At 37.6% G+C, this 14,489-nt stretch overlaps 3 protein-coding genes across 3 annotated transcripts; all 3 read left to right on the plus strand.

The window, feature by feature from the left end:
• Positions 1–278: 278 nt before the first annotated feature.
• On the plus strand, positions 279–1,645 carry LOC106316044 (gametocyte surface protein P230-like). The gene is made up of 2 exons (XM_013753905.1): positions 279–587; positions 682–1,645. The coding sequence occupies exon 2, from the start codon at positions 858–860 to the stop codon at positions 1,524–1,526; it is 669 nt and encodes a 222-aa protein (XP_013609359.1). The 5' UTR covers positions 279–587; positions 682–857; the 3' UTR covers positions 1,527–1,645.
• A 3,122-nt stretch (positions 1,646–4,767) lies between these two features.
• Positions 4,768–6,252, plus strand: LOC106313456. The gene is made up of 2 exons (XM_013751260.1): positions 4,768–4,857; positions 4,964–6,252. The coding sequence occupies exons 1-2, from the start codon at positions 4,808–4,810 to the stop codon at positions 5,469–5,471; spliced, it is 558 nt and encodes a 185-aa protein (XP_013606714.1). The 5' UTR covers positions 4,768–4,807; the 3' UTR covers positions 5,472–6,252.
• A 5,178-nt stretch (positions 6,253–11,430) lies between these two features.
• LOC106314406 (F-box protein At1g49990-like) lies at positions 11,431–12,729 on the plus strand. Its single transcript, XM_013752280.1, has one exon. It carries the CDS (start codon positions 11,431–11,433, stop codon positions 12,727–12,729), a length of 1,299 nt encoding a protein of 432 aa, XP_013607734.1.
• The last annotated feature ends 1,760 nt before the right edge of the window (positions 12,730–14,489 follow it).

Here is a 14,489-nt window from a genome sequence, read left to right on the forward strand (position 1 = left end):
TGTTTTAATATGACTCAGATTGTAGTGTTTCTTTTAAGCATGACTTTTGTTTCATTTCTTTTGTTATGACTCAGATTGTAGTATTTTAATGTGATAGGAAATTAGGAACCATGACCATCTGGTACCATTATTGTCGTGTCTGTCTGCTCAAATTGGAAGTTGTGTTCTTTTTTTAATGTGATAGGAAGCTCGTCTGTTTTTTTAAATTGGAAGTTGTTTGCTCATCTGTTTTTTAATGTGACCAACATCAACTTATATATATATGTGATTTTAATGCTTTGCAGATGGTTAGGTGGTACTTGGATGATGATGATGAGGATGATGATTATGAGGAAGAGCATGAAGTTGATATGCTTAAGCCAGAGAGATTGCTTCATAGAACAGATCGAGGTGCTGGATGGAATCATGTTCAGCAGCTTATGCACGGGTCAGATCAACAGTGTTATGATATTCTTCGCATGAATCAGAGGACATTTCAAGATCTGTGTAAAATGTTAGCAACGAGATATGGGTTACAAGAGACGTAAAATGTCTATATTGAAGAAGCGGTTGCAATGTTCCTTGAAGTGGTGGGCCAAGATAAGACAGTACGGGTTATTGCACAAAGATATCAGCGTTTGTTAGATACAATCAAAAGGAAACTTGGTGAGGTTTTGAGTGCTCTCTTAAAATTTGCTGCAGATGCACTAAAACCAGAAGATGGTGAGTTCACAAGAGTATGTCCTGCTTTGAGAAATGATGATCGATACTGGCCATTTTTTAAAGACTGTATTGGAGCATTGGATGGAACTCATATCTCAGTCCGCCCTCCTAAGCGAAATGCAGAAGTATACAGGGGCAGAAAACAGGAGCCAACCATGAATGTCCTTGCTATATGTAACTTTGATATGAAGTTCATATATGCTTATGTGGGTGTGCCGGGTAGAGCCCATGACACAAAGGTATTAACTTATTGTGCAAGGAATGAGCCTTTTTTTCCACATCCGCCAAATGGAAATTATTATTTGGTTGATGCTGGATATCCCACAAGAACAAGGTATCTTGGTCCGTATCGTAGAGTTCGATATCATCTCGATCAGTTCAACAGAGGAGGACCACCAACGAACACTCGAGAGGTGTTCAACCGGAGACATTCAAGCTTGCGATCAGTGATTGAGCGGACATTTGGAGTGTGGAAAGCAAAATGGAGAATTCTTGACCGTAGGCATCCAAAATATGGTTTGATCAAATGGATAAAGCTAGTGACGGCAACGATGGCTCTACACAACTTCATACGTGATTTACATCGAGAAGATAATGATTTTGTGCATTGGCAAAGAAGAGAAGAATATCATACTCATGGTGATAATGATGAAGAAGAAAGAGATGAAGAGGAAGATGAAGAAGAAGAAGAAGAAGAAGAAGAAGAAGAGGGTGATGGTCATGGTGGACATATTCCATATGAGCCAACTGGTGATAGAGCCATGGAAGGTTTACGTGATCATATTGGTAATGAGTTGAGTAGAGGATATCGATTACCTTACTAGTTTATTTGATTTGAGTTTGTACTGATTATTATTATAAGTTACTCGTATGATCACTTTTTTTATTATTTAGACTTTTTCAATATTCTAAGTTACAAGGAATAATATTCAAGTGTAAACTTTTTAATTAGAGTTATAGTTTATAAATGTGACAACTCATAAACAAAAGTGAACTTGTACAAGGAAAAATATAAGAAACTGAAAAGATTAAACATATTACATCCATGGTGTGATTTATTACACTTTACAGTTTTAATGATTTAGCCACGTTTTTGACGAAACCTAAATACACAAGAGCAAATGTATGTCAAAAGTAAATATTTGGTCGCCAGCGATACAGAAACGAACAGCATAGCGACAACCGCTGCGATCAATTGCGCGATATAGAAATGAACAACATAGCGACAACCGCTGCGATCAATCGTGCGACCTTCAAACGAACAACTATCAGCGACATCATGTCGCAGTCGCTGGTCGCTGACTCTAGTCGCTGACGCTGGCGACCACGAAACGAACAGGGCCTTCCTAAAACATTTGCCTTCACTTCTTACGGATTCATTATCTATCCTTCACTTTTGGTGATGCATCTTCTCAAAATGCATGTAAAAAGTCCTTCAGTATTTCCCAGCATATTGATCATGCTCTGCAGAGTTCTGTTTGCGAGATGGACAAAACCACCTTGGGTTCCAGATGGAAGCTTTCTAGTCTTTTATGAAGTTTGATGGCAAGCCCATCAAACACACAAAGTCTAGCATCTGCATCACTGCGAAGAGGAGTTACGTTAGGCGGGATAATGAGACAGTTATGCAGAGTTACTTTTGCAAACTCCTCTTTAAGTTTTCAGTTATACATAGGATGGTACAATGTATTTGGGATTTGTGGAAAAGGATCTAAGCGGAGTCTCTGGTTTCAGCATATCTCTCGTGAGGGTATATAACAGTTCTATTATCTTTGAGACTGATCATCCACTTGCAGCACGTAGAAGTAGGGACATATAGATAGAAAGTAGAAACACACCTGTTTGGAAACAGAGGTGAACTCGTAAACAAAACTTATTCGAAATTAATTGTTTTTGAGAAAATAAGTTTAATGTGAAGCAATTGACAAAGCACTAAAGCCTTTAAAAATGGTGAAATCCTTCCATAGACACCCCACCAGTCAATGTGTTATAAGAAATAGAAGAAGAACTATACCAAGATTATGCACGCTATGCGTATCTAACAAAACCCATCCAATAAAAAACCATCCAAAATCCTCGCATAGACACTCACCAATATCTGAACCGTCGGCCGCCGCTTGAGAAGAGGACGACGGTGAATCACTGAAATAGAGAAGCTCCACAGCTTGTGCAGGCGGAAGCTTAATCAACAACTTGAAACCACCAGCGTTCTCGGGAATTAGCTTTGTTAGTTGCTGAAACTTGTCGTCGCCGCCGCCGCTAAGATGAAGAGACTCAAGCCATCTTGCTTCCCAGAATGGCCCAACCCCGCCGGATCTAAATATGAATGCTCCGGTAAGATCCATCAACATAACAATTCCGAACAACAACACTGGAAATTTAAAATCTCAGAGAATCTCTCGAATGAGAGAAAGAAATTTACAAAAACTTTTGGAAGCCTGAGAATGATTCTCAAGGGATAGGTCTGATTCTTTTATAGGTGGAGCTTGGAATAGGGATAAGACTATTCAATGGAACTGGTAATGCATGTTAGGAGATTAATCGAGAACGAAACGACACCAGAGGAACCAACATAGACGCAACCATCGGTCACGAAGACGATGCCTAACGGGCCAACCTTATAACGTATGAATCCCAAATATAAATCTCTCTTGCTTGCGAACCCACCTGAAACAACAAAGAAAGTGTTTAAAACAAAAGGGAGATCACAGGTGTCGCTTCCATGACACATGACTTAGTGACGTGGAAAGAGAGAACACAACTTCATAATAATATATATAGATAATTATAAACTTATAAAAATAGCATAGATTTTTTCGTTTGATAATACAATTTTAATTAACATTTACTGATAATAGTATTATATTACTATTTTTTTTTTTTTTGTAGAACCTTTGTGTGATTTCAAATGCTTTCTAGACCCAAGGACTAATGTATTATTTAACTAAAAATATGACTTTTATCTCAAATTTGATACCATTTTAGTTTGGTTTTAAATGATAACCATTTTATAAATTTTTAAAATTATTTATAGAAGTTTATTACTCCAATCCTTACCCCTAACTACTAAAACCTAATCAATTATCACTACACCCTAATCCCACATATTAGGTTGTTTGATTGAGTGAATTTTTGAAAATTGGTAATCAACATAGTCTATTTCAAACAATTTCTCAAAAAAAATATTTGAAAATTTTAGTAAGATTTTCTTGCATTTTTCCTAACAAATTCTTGTTATAACTGAAAATAAAATTTTAAATTTGAAGTTAAATTCAATTTATTATTAATATCTTTATGAATTATAAAGATTTTTAAAAAAATGTTATATATTTGTTTTATTAATGTAAATAATCAAATCATTCGTATTAGTTAATTAATTAAAATAGTCGTACTATAACTTTTTTGTAGTATATTTTTTAGTGAGTATATTTTAATTGAAAAGAAGCCACTCAAAAAATGTTCAAGAAATCCATATGCGTTAATTAGGCGTTTTATATAAGACTAGTGATAGGTGAAGCCTCGATGCTAACGAGTTATTGATTTATTTCAAATATATTTTTATTTATATAATATATTTTAGTTTTTATTTATATCTTATTATATAAAACAAAAAAAATCAGACAAATTTGTGGATTTAAACTAACATTATTGGTTAATTTAACGGATTTACAATTATATTTGAAACCTATTTGAAACAGTTTAAACCTATTAAATCATGTATAATCGGATTTTAATTAAATTTTTTCGGATTTGATTGAGTCTCGGAGTTCTCCTATTTTTGCAGCTATCAAATGTTTTACCTTTTGAGTTAGAAGAATTTAACCCACATTTTTACAATTAAAAAGCTTATACTCATAGTAGAAGTTGTGTATATTCTTCTAAAAATTCTAGTTTTTGGGACGGCGATGAAACGGAAGATCTAGGGTACGATGATTCCGCGAAGATGGGAGCCGGGGATTGGAGCAGGAGATTGGTTCGGTTTGTTCTGGCATGATCAAGACCTTGATACGGCGTATCAGAACTGTTACTCGGGTCGATTGAGAATGGATTTAGGTATCAAAAAGGGGATCTGCGGAATTTTAAGGAAAGTTAAGATCTGGGTTGAATGGCGGTGGATTGCGATTATCATCACGATGAAATCACCAATCAACACAGGTTGTACAATGGATTGCGATCCTTTACTCTCTTGCTTTTATTTAATTGGGAGTGATCTCAATTATCAATGGTTGATATGGGTTTTACGGTTTTTTGGGGAAGCAAGATCGGGTGATATCAATTTACAGAGATACGGGATAGCGGAGGATTATTATTGGAATGAGAATATGGAAAATTGGAAACGGTATAACAAGATGAGAAGAATACAAAAGGCGAGTCCAGAAAGAAGGAGGGAGAACAGAAAAGGGAATGGGGGATGGACTGATGGTGCGAAACATGAGGAGCGAGCTCGTAGTTACAAGGGCGTGGTCATTAACAGTAATACGGGCCAACAGAACAGAGAAAGAGACAGTAGAGAGTATTATGGGAAGGGTAAGGGTAAAATGGTGGAGGCATCAGACTCTAAGTGGGTTAAGGTTCCAGAGCGAGGCACCAGGAGACCTCCTAATCAATATGGAAACTACAGAGGTAATGGGGAGGGCTCACGGGTTAAAATACACGTGAGAAGACGTTACAGTTGTGGACTCTGGAGCTCAAGTGGTGTCTACCAGGTCATATGCAGCGCAACCAAGAGAGGATCAGGGTCAGCAAGTTGCACCTCAGGTAACCCGTGAAGAGGGCGAGATCACGAGGAACGGAGATGCTGATGCAACACTACCGTCTGCAGAGTTTCAAATGGAACTAGCTAAGACGCAGGCGGAAGGGTCGGAGGTGATCGTGGAGGCTACTGAGGAGGAGAGGGGTCTACTTACAGTGCAAGGAATGATGGAGAAACAATATGATACCTTTGAAGATATTGATATAGAACTAGATGCTATTAATGCGGCTATGATGGAGAGTGGCGTCGACTTGGAGAGAGAGGAAGAGTTTCAAACTCTTTCAGAAGAGGAGCTTGAGCAAGCTTCTGAAGCTCAGGCAGAGTATGCTCACACGCAGGAAGAGGAACAACTGGTGACTGGAGATTCAAACATCAACAAGGAATTGGGACAGGGGATTTGGCGACGAGGAAAAGTCACCGTAAGAGGTTATTCAAGCCCACCAGCAGCACTGCGGGAAGTACTAAGATGAGAATGGCGTCTGCGCTTGTCTCACCACGAAGGAAAGTTGCAGCTAAGGTTGGGGCTCGTCATGGAGACAATACCAAACCACCGGAGAACAAGGGACCTTCAATTCCGAAGCCGGTTAACTTAAAATTCTAAGGTTACGGATCAAACCTCATTTACAATGAGATTACGAATGAAGGATTTGGTTTATGGGGGTGGCGCTTTCATTATTTCAATAAATTTACTTTTCTTTGAAGGTTTGGTTGGGTTAATGGGTCTGGGGGCAGTAATCATTGTTATGTTTCTCTCGCTTTTTGTTAAGAATTGGAATAAGATTGGTCTTTTGAGTTCATGGTTTTCTCTTCATAGATACGTTTTCATGCTATATTGCGATGAGGTCTTGTCGAGGAAGATTTGGAAATGTGGAAATATTTGGTGCGCTATCACTGATTATTTTCTTACTGTATCGAGGTTTCTTGGAGACATGGAACTTGTTAGATATGTATGGGGAGTGTTCTACGTGAACAGAGGATGGTGGATCAACTGTTTGGTCTCGATTTGGTTGTTATGTATGGTTATACTGTTAAATTGGCAGGGACTAGGGAACATGGTGCACTTCTGGTGGGAGCTAAAAAGCATAAGGAGCATGCGGATGAAAGGTGTAATTAGGAGTGCAGAAAAGGTTTCACGGCATCGTCGGTGCGGAGCCATTTGGGGATTGTTAGGTCGTATGGCAACTGAGTTCAAATGTCGATCACATTTAGTGATCAAACAGACCGTATGGATTGTGCGTGTGTTATAAAAGTTATTCTTTATTTGGTATATGTAATTTGGACTATGAGGAATACTTGGAAAGCTGGAAGTGGAGGTGTAGGTTCAAATTTCATACCTCTTAAGGATATTTAGTATGCATGGTGCAAGGTTTTTTAATCTCCTTGCATGAAATAAATAAGTAAGATTTTGAAGCGACTTTGCTCAATTTATGGATTAGTAGGAACAAAAATGGATGTTTCATTTCTAAGTTTGAGTATTAATATGTCTAGTGTATTAGCAGGACTTTTGTACGGATGTAGTGTGAAATTCAAGAATAGGAATAAGGGGTCCAAATGGTATGTTCGGGAATCAATAGTAATGGGAGTATGGTATTGCAACATTGGGATCATAAAATGGCTGGGTATCTTCAGACCACAATTTTCCGGCTCGAACGAGCAATACAAGGTTTTTTATATATGAAAATATTAAGCTGGAATTGTAGAGGACTTGGGAGTCATTGGACCATAAGTTATCTTCGGGAGACATGACATAAACATAAACCAAACGAAACAGGATTTCGAATTTGTACAAAGGTTTCAATCACACTTTGGATATGATAGTTTGGCTACCGTGGATCCAAATGGGAGGAGCGGTGGTTTACCTCTTTTTTATAATAATGAGTATCAGGTTAAAATTTTATATTCTAGCAACATAATGATAGATATTGAGGCGGTGGTCAAAGAAAAACAAGTTTTTCTTACGGATCCGGTGCAAAAGCTAAGAGAACAGGTATGAGAGAGATTAACTCGATTTGGATTAGCACGTTCGGAACCTTGGTTTATTATTGGAGATCTAAACGAGATCACTGCGAATCATGAAAAGGATGGGGGCTCTCTACGTTGTACAACTTCATTTATTCATTTCAATAATATGATAAGGAATAGTGGCTTATTAGAATTTCCGGCTCGAGGAAATACACTGTCTTGGCAAGGAAGAAGGGGCAAAGGAAAAGGAACAGTGACGGTCAGATGTCGCTTGGATCGGGCTTTGGCAAATGAGGAATGGCACACGCTTTTTCTATGTTCTTATACAGAGTATCTAAAGATGGTGGGGTCTGACCACCGTCCAGTGGTGGCTTTCTTAGAGGAGAATTTTACAAGGAAAAAAAGGGGGCAATTTAGGTTTGACAAAAGATGGATTGGTCAAAAGGGGCTCATGGAGTCGATTGTAGCCAGTTGGACGGAGAGTCATGAAGGACAATTAGGAGATCTTGTTACAAAAATTAATAATTGTCGTCATGAAATATCTTCATGGCGTAAAGATAATCAACCATATGGAAATGATAAAATCCAAGAGCTTCAACAGGCGCTTGAGGAAGTTCAAATGGATAACAATAGATCACAAGAAGAGATTATTGAGGTTTCTAGGAAATTGCAGGAGGCCTATAAGGATGAGGAGGAATATTGGCATCTGAAAAGCAGGAATATGTGGTACTCATCTGGAGATCTGAATACTAAATTTTACCATGCTTTGACGAAGTAGCGTAGGGTTCGTAACAAAATAGTGGGACTCCATGATGAAATGGGTAATTGGATAATGGATGAGAAAGGAGTTGAGAAGGTGGCGGTTGATTATTTTGAGAGTCTGTTCACGACCACGGATCCAACGGAATTTGATAGTTTTTTGGAAGAGATAGCACCATCTATTTCTCCCCAAATGAGTCAAATAATACTGAGAATGGCAACGGAGGAAGAGGTCCGACAAGCTTTATTCATGATGCATCCGGAGAAAGCGCCAGGACCGGATGAGATGACAGCTCTTTTTTCCAGTATTCCTTGCATATAATCAAGAGGGATGTGGTTGAGATAGTGAATAATTTCCTTCTTACAGGAAATATGGATCCACGTTTAAACATTACTAATATATGTATGATTCCGAAAGCCGAGAGACCCACAAGGATGACAGAATTACGGCCGTAATGTTGGTTACAAGATTATCTCGAAGGTTTTGTGTCAAAGATTGAAAATTTGTTTACCAAGGCTAATTTCGGAGACACAATCGGCATTTGTGGCGGGCAGGTTACTATCGGATAATATTCTTATAATGCAGGAAATGTTTCAAGGACTGAGGACTAACAAGTCATGTCAGAATAAATTTATGGCAATCAAAACGGATATGAGTAAGGCATATGATAGGATCGAGTGGAACTTTATTGTGACTCTCCTTCACAAAATGGGATTTGATCCTCGCTGGATTAACTTGATGCTGGAATGTATATATTCGGTTCAATATAGGGTACTTATCAATGGTCAGCCACAGGGTCTTATTATCCCTCAACGGGGCTTACGGCAAGGGGATCCTCTGTCTCCGTATTTATTTATTATGTGCACTCAGGCATTAATCGCGAATATTAAGAAGGCGGAGAGAGTGAAACAACTTACTGGTTTAAAGGTGGCAAGAGCGTGTCCAGCAATCTCTCATTTGCTATTTGCAGATGATAGTCTTTTCTTTTGTAAGGCAAATAAGGAGGAGTGTCAAACCATTCTCAGGATTTTAAAGAAATATGAGGCTGTCTCAGGGCAACAAATTAATTTCCAGAAATCTTCAATTCAATTTGGGCATAAGATTGAAGAAGCTAGTCGTCAAGAATTGAGGGATGTTCTGGGAATTCAAAATATAGGAGGCATGGGATCCTACTTAGGTTTACCAGAAAGCCTTGGAGGATCTAAAGTACAAGTATTTGGCTTTGTACAGGAACGCTTGAATAATAGGGTTAATGGATGGACCTTTCGATTTTTTACTAAAAGAGGAAAAGAGGTAATTATTAAATCGGTAGTTACGGCCCTGCCAAACCATGTTATGTCTGTTTATCGGTTACCGAAGGCTACCGTTAAAAAATTAACAAGTGCAGTAGCTCAGTTTTGGTGGAGCCCTGGAGGAAGTTCAAAAGGTATACATTGGAAATCATGGGATAAATTATGCGAAACCAAAGATAATGGTGGTTTAGGTTTCAAGGATCTTATTGATTTTAACACGGCAATGCTTAGAAAGCAACTATGGAGGCTGATGGTGGTTTAGGTTTCAAGAGTCTTCAAAGAACGGTATTACAGGAATGCTTCACTCCGGGAACCGATTCGCTCTTATTCCCCGTCCTATGGCTGGAGGAGTATTATTTCTGCTAAATCTCTGGTTTGTAAAGGACTAATTAAAAGGGTGGGAACAAGTTCGTCTATCTCTGTATGGAATGATCCTTGGATCCCAGCCACTCGCACGAGACCAGCAAACAAAAATTTTCACAACATTTATCCGGACCTCACAGTGGATTCCCTCATTAATTCGGAATCTCGCTCTTGGAATTTACAGGCAATCATGGCTCTAGTGGATCCTAAGGATGCAAAAATTATTGAAAGTATTCTATTAAGTAGGAATCAGATTGAGGATAGGAATGAATGGCATTTTACTAACAATGGAAAATATTCGGTCCACTCAAGTTATCAGGTGGAACGAGTCTATCCTGATAGGAAAAAACCATCAGATTTTTATGGCCCCACAGTGGATATACTTAAAGCTTTCTGTTGGAAAGTGCGGTGCCCCCCAAAAATAAAGCATTGTTTATGGCAACTTCTCTCAGGATGTATATCGGTAATGAAAAATCGAAAGGCAAGAGGGATACAAGGAGATATATGTTATGCTCGATGCGGAGATCCGGAAGAATCAATAAACCATGTATTTTTTTAATGTCTCCCAACAAGTCAAGTGTGGGCATTATCCAAGATTTCGCCACCTCCTAATATCTTTCCTATCAGCTCATTATTTGCTAATATGGATCATCTTTTTTGGAGAATTCAGCCAAAGATGGATGACCATCAGTTTGCATGGATTTTATGGTATATTTGGAAAGCCCGAAATAACAAAGTTTTTAGTAATCTGGATATTGATCCGAGGGACACTCTTAAATTAGCTGAATTGGAATCATCACTTTGGGCAGAAGCACATGTGGGAAATGACCCAACCAGGGGGCTTTCGGTACAGACCAGTCCTCCCCTAGCGACATCAGGTCGATGGTGCTTCCTATATGGCTCATGGAAAGATAATGACTTATTTTCAGGGCAAGGGTTGTATAGTACTTTACCGGGGTTTGATGGTCTGTTTGGGACAAGGAATGTAAGGGCATGTCTTTCACCCTTCCATTCGGAGGTAGAGGCATTGATTTCGGCAATAGAATGTATGAAGAATTTAAGACAGTTTCAGGTAACGTTTGCAACGGATTGTTCTCAATTGGTGAAGATGGTTTCGGAACCAGAAGAATGACCAGCATTTGAAAGTTATCTGGAAGACATCAAGCTTCTCAAATAAAGTTTCCTCAACTCAGACATCGTCCATGTACCTCGGACGGCGAACTTTCGGGCGGATAGCTTAGCACGCAGTGCTAAGAAACAACCGTCCTTTGTCGTTCGCATGGATGCGGAGTTACCGATCTGGTTTACAGAGTCAAAATGAGTCTGTAACTGAAAAAAAAAAAAAAAAAAAAAAAAGAGTCGGAAAAATGATTTACTTTCCATTTGTTTTTATACCAAATGATTCACTTCCATTTCTACATTTTCATCACATAGTAACTATTGATTTTCTTGACCTTTGAATTGCAATTAAGTATCCATCAATAACGTTTTATTTGCTCTTAGCCAAAATTCAAATCCCAAAACTGAAAATGAAAAGGCGTCTCACAGAGAGTGAGGAAGACAACCCTAACCCCTCCAAAAAACTCAGCAAAATCTCAATGGAGAAGGGAAGAAAAAGAATCCCAGCAGAGATACTGATGGAGATACTCGCCAGACTACCCATGAAAGCCATCGCCAGATTCAAATCAGTTTCCAAAAAATGGAACTCCGTAACCGAATCTCCTTATTTCATCCGTCGCTATTTCTCTCTTCACCCAAACTCATCAACATGGTCTCTCATGTTCCTAACCAAGCTTTACCATCCTATCACAGAAGCCATCGGCTTCCACGGACGGGACACATGGGATCTCCCAAAGTCTCTAGCTTCCTACGTACTGCCTTTCCAACCGTACCCAAATCTCCCTACTGTTAACAACTATTATTACGTAGCTTCGTCCAATGGATTGATCTGGATCGAGGTCTACCTCACCCATCACAACCGCAGATCATTCGTGGGTAATCCAGTTTCGAAGCAATGGGTTGAAATCCCTCAGCCTCCGAATAAATGTGCCGCCACTGGTCTGGTGACACGTGTCGAAAACGGCCTGGTTACAAGCTTCAAAGTCGTTAGGACTTGTAGTAATCAGACAAGGAATGTGTGGAGAGTGTATGTGTATTCGTCTGAGACAGGGTTGTGGAGTTTCAAGCGGCTTTTGTCGTTTTGTCCTGTCGATGGTGCTAATCCTCCGGTGAATATCGACGGGAAGCTCTACCTGTGGGAAAAAGATTCTCGTGAAGAGGATCTGATGGAAAACTTTATTCCTAAGGAGTTTGGATTCCTTGTTGGTTATGACTTCTATGGTGATGATAATCAATGTCAGGTTGTACCTCTACCTATCCCGGACAATAAGTACGTTAGGAGATGCTTAACTACTTCAAGAGGCGATGTTATGTACGTGGAGATATTGTATCGTAGATTGAAGGTTTGGAGGCTGAGTAGCAACAATCCGGAGGGTAGTGAACTGTTGTGGGAGCTGTCGCGGGAAGAAATCAACTTGGCGTCTATTGGATTTGATGTCTTCTGTTTTCCGTTGGCTATGAATCCGTTTGATGATGATATCATCTACCTATGGAGTCGGGAACATGATTGTGTGGTAACGGGTAACTTGCAGACTCTAGAGTTTGTTCTTCATCAAGAATCAGAGAACTGGAGTAGTGCCAGTAATGGAGGTTGCTGTCGCTTTAACAAGTTGGATTCCAAGAGGTATATGGACGGTTTTCGCAATGAAACTTCTACTTCTGTCGTCATCTTATCCCAGTTTGTGCTTCCGCCGTGGATGGACTTGGTACCCCGTCCCCCCAACATACTTAACTCTCTATTAGCATCAGATATGCTCTCCCAAGTTCAAGTTGCATGATAACATGTGTGGTGCATTCTATTTATATTTTCTTTTTGATTATTATTTTTGTTTCACATATATCTTTGCAGTTCTGTAAGAATTTCAAGGGAAATATATGTTCAGACCTTTACATAAAAATATCAGAACACAAGGCATATTGTTTTTTTTACGTTAAAATTCTTGTTTAACCTATAACAATCTTGGCAATGCTGTAAGAATTGCGGAGGAAATATATGATAAATTGATGATCAGACCTTTACATAAAAATGTCAGAACACAAGGCAAGTCCTACAGGCAACAAAAACTAAAGCATAACCAACTCTTATACCTTACGAGAAGAGCAATGGTTTGCAGTCTCAACTCTTTGAAAAACACAAGTGACAAGCCCAAAGTACTTCTCATTTCAAACTGGAAGGAGCAACCCAAAATATATCCTATTACATAATGCACTCTATATAATACAAGATTAACTAATTAATAATTAATCATTTCATTATACTATTGTTACTTTACTTACATACTTAGCCGCAGCAAAATTAACGTACCAATCCATATGCATGCATACAGATACACTTTACATATTCAAAACAAAGGAAAATTATAGCTACATGGAAGAAACCAAAGAGAAGAATATGAACATTTTCTTGACTGAGAATAAAAGTAACATGGTCCGATCAAGTTAATTTAGGTGCATTCAGGTTTTGTTCCAGTTACAACCAGTTTACTTTTGTTTAAACTTCATATTTCCCAAATCCCAATCAAATAAAAATTGGTACTAGTACTTTTGTGAACTTGATAAAATTTAGGGAGTGGCATTTGGGTAGAAGCGTCACACATATGTCAATAAAGATTATAATGAATAAAGCTTGAATATATTCGATTCTAATTATTTTGGACTAAATTTATGATGAATAAAGCTTGAATATATCTATCTTATTAAAATAAAAATATTTTAAGCTTTTGTTTGGCAACATAGATAGCAGTTAAAAAAAATAGTGTTGTTTGAAAACATAGATAACAGTAAGTTAGGAAAAAAAAGTAGTGGTTTATGCTATTAAAAAATTGGAAGTCCATTACATTATTTTGAAAAGTAATGGATTTATGTTACTTGATATACATATTCAAATCAAAATAATAATTTAAAATTGATTTATATCAAAAATTCATTCAAAATATACATATATTCAAAATTTGATTTTTACTAACATATTTTCTAATAAACATTATAAAAATATTTTCAATATATATAAGAAAAATACAATAAAAACCTAATTTCAAATACCAACTTAAATTATGGTTTTTATATTTCACATTGAAATTTAAAAATATAATATATGTGATTATTTATATGATTGTACGTATAAAATATTATTAATTATAAGAAAACTTATTTGATGGTACGTATAAAATACGATTAATTATATGATAACACATATTTTTGTAACCTATGATGACACATATAGGATATATAATAGTGAAGGGGTGGGCGTTCGGATTCGTTTTCAGGTCTGTTTGGGATTTCGTGTTCGGTTCAGATTTTTGAAGATTCGGTTCGGATTTAGATAACCAATTTAAATTGGTTTGGTTTAAATATTTGAATAAAGAATTAATAATTTAAATATTTGAATAGAAAATTAATAATTATTCAGGTTTTGTTTAAACTTCATATATCTCAATCAGATAAAAATCGGTACTAGTATTTTTTTGTGAACTTTATAAAATTTAGGGAGTGGCATTTGGGTAGAAGCGTCACACATATGTCAATAAAGATTATAATG

This window comes from Brassica oleracea, chromosome C9, assembly GCF_000695525.1.
Source record: "Brassica oleracea var. oleracea cultivar TO1000 chromosome C9, BOL, whole genome shotgun sequence".
NCBI lineage: Eukaryota > Viridiplantae > Streptophyta > Magnoliopsida > Brassicales > Brassicaceae > Brassica > Brassica oleracea.

Coding starts and splice junctions, on each gene's coding strand:
- LOC106314406 (XM_013752280.1), top strand. CDS start 11,431: ATGGAGAAGGGAAGAAAAAGAATCCCAGCAGAGATACTGATGGAGATA.
- LOC106313456 (XM_013751260.1), top strand. CDS start 4,808: ATGGCGGTGGATTGCGATTATCATCACGATGAAATCACCAATCAACAC. Junction 4,858..4,963: donor GAAATCACCAATCAACACAG/GTTGTACAATGG, acceptor TGGGGAAGCAAG/ATCGGGTGATATCAATTTAC.
- LOC106316044 (XM_013753905.1), top strand. CDS start 858: ATGAATGTCCTTGCTATATGTAACTTTGATATGAAGTTCATATATGCT.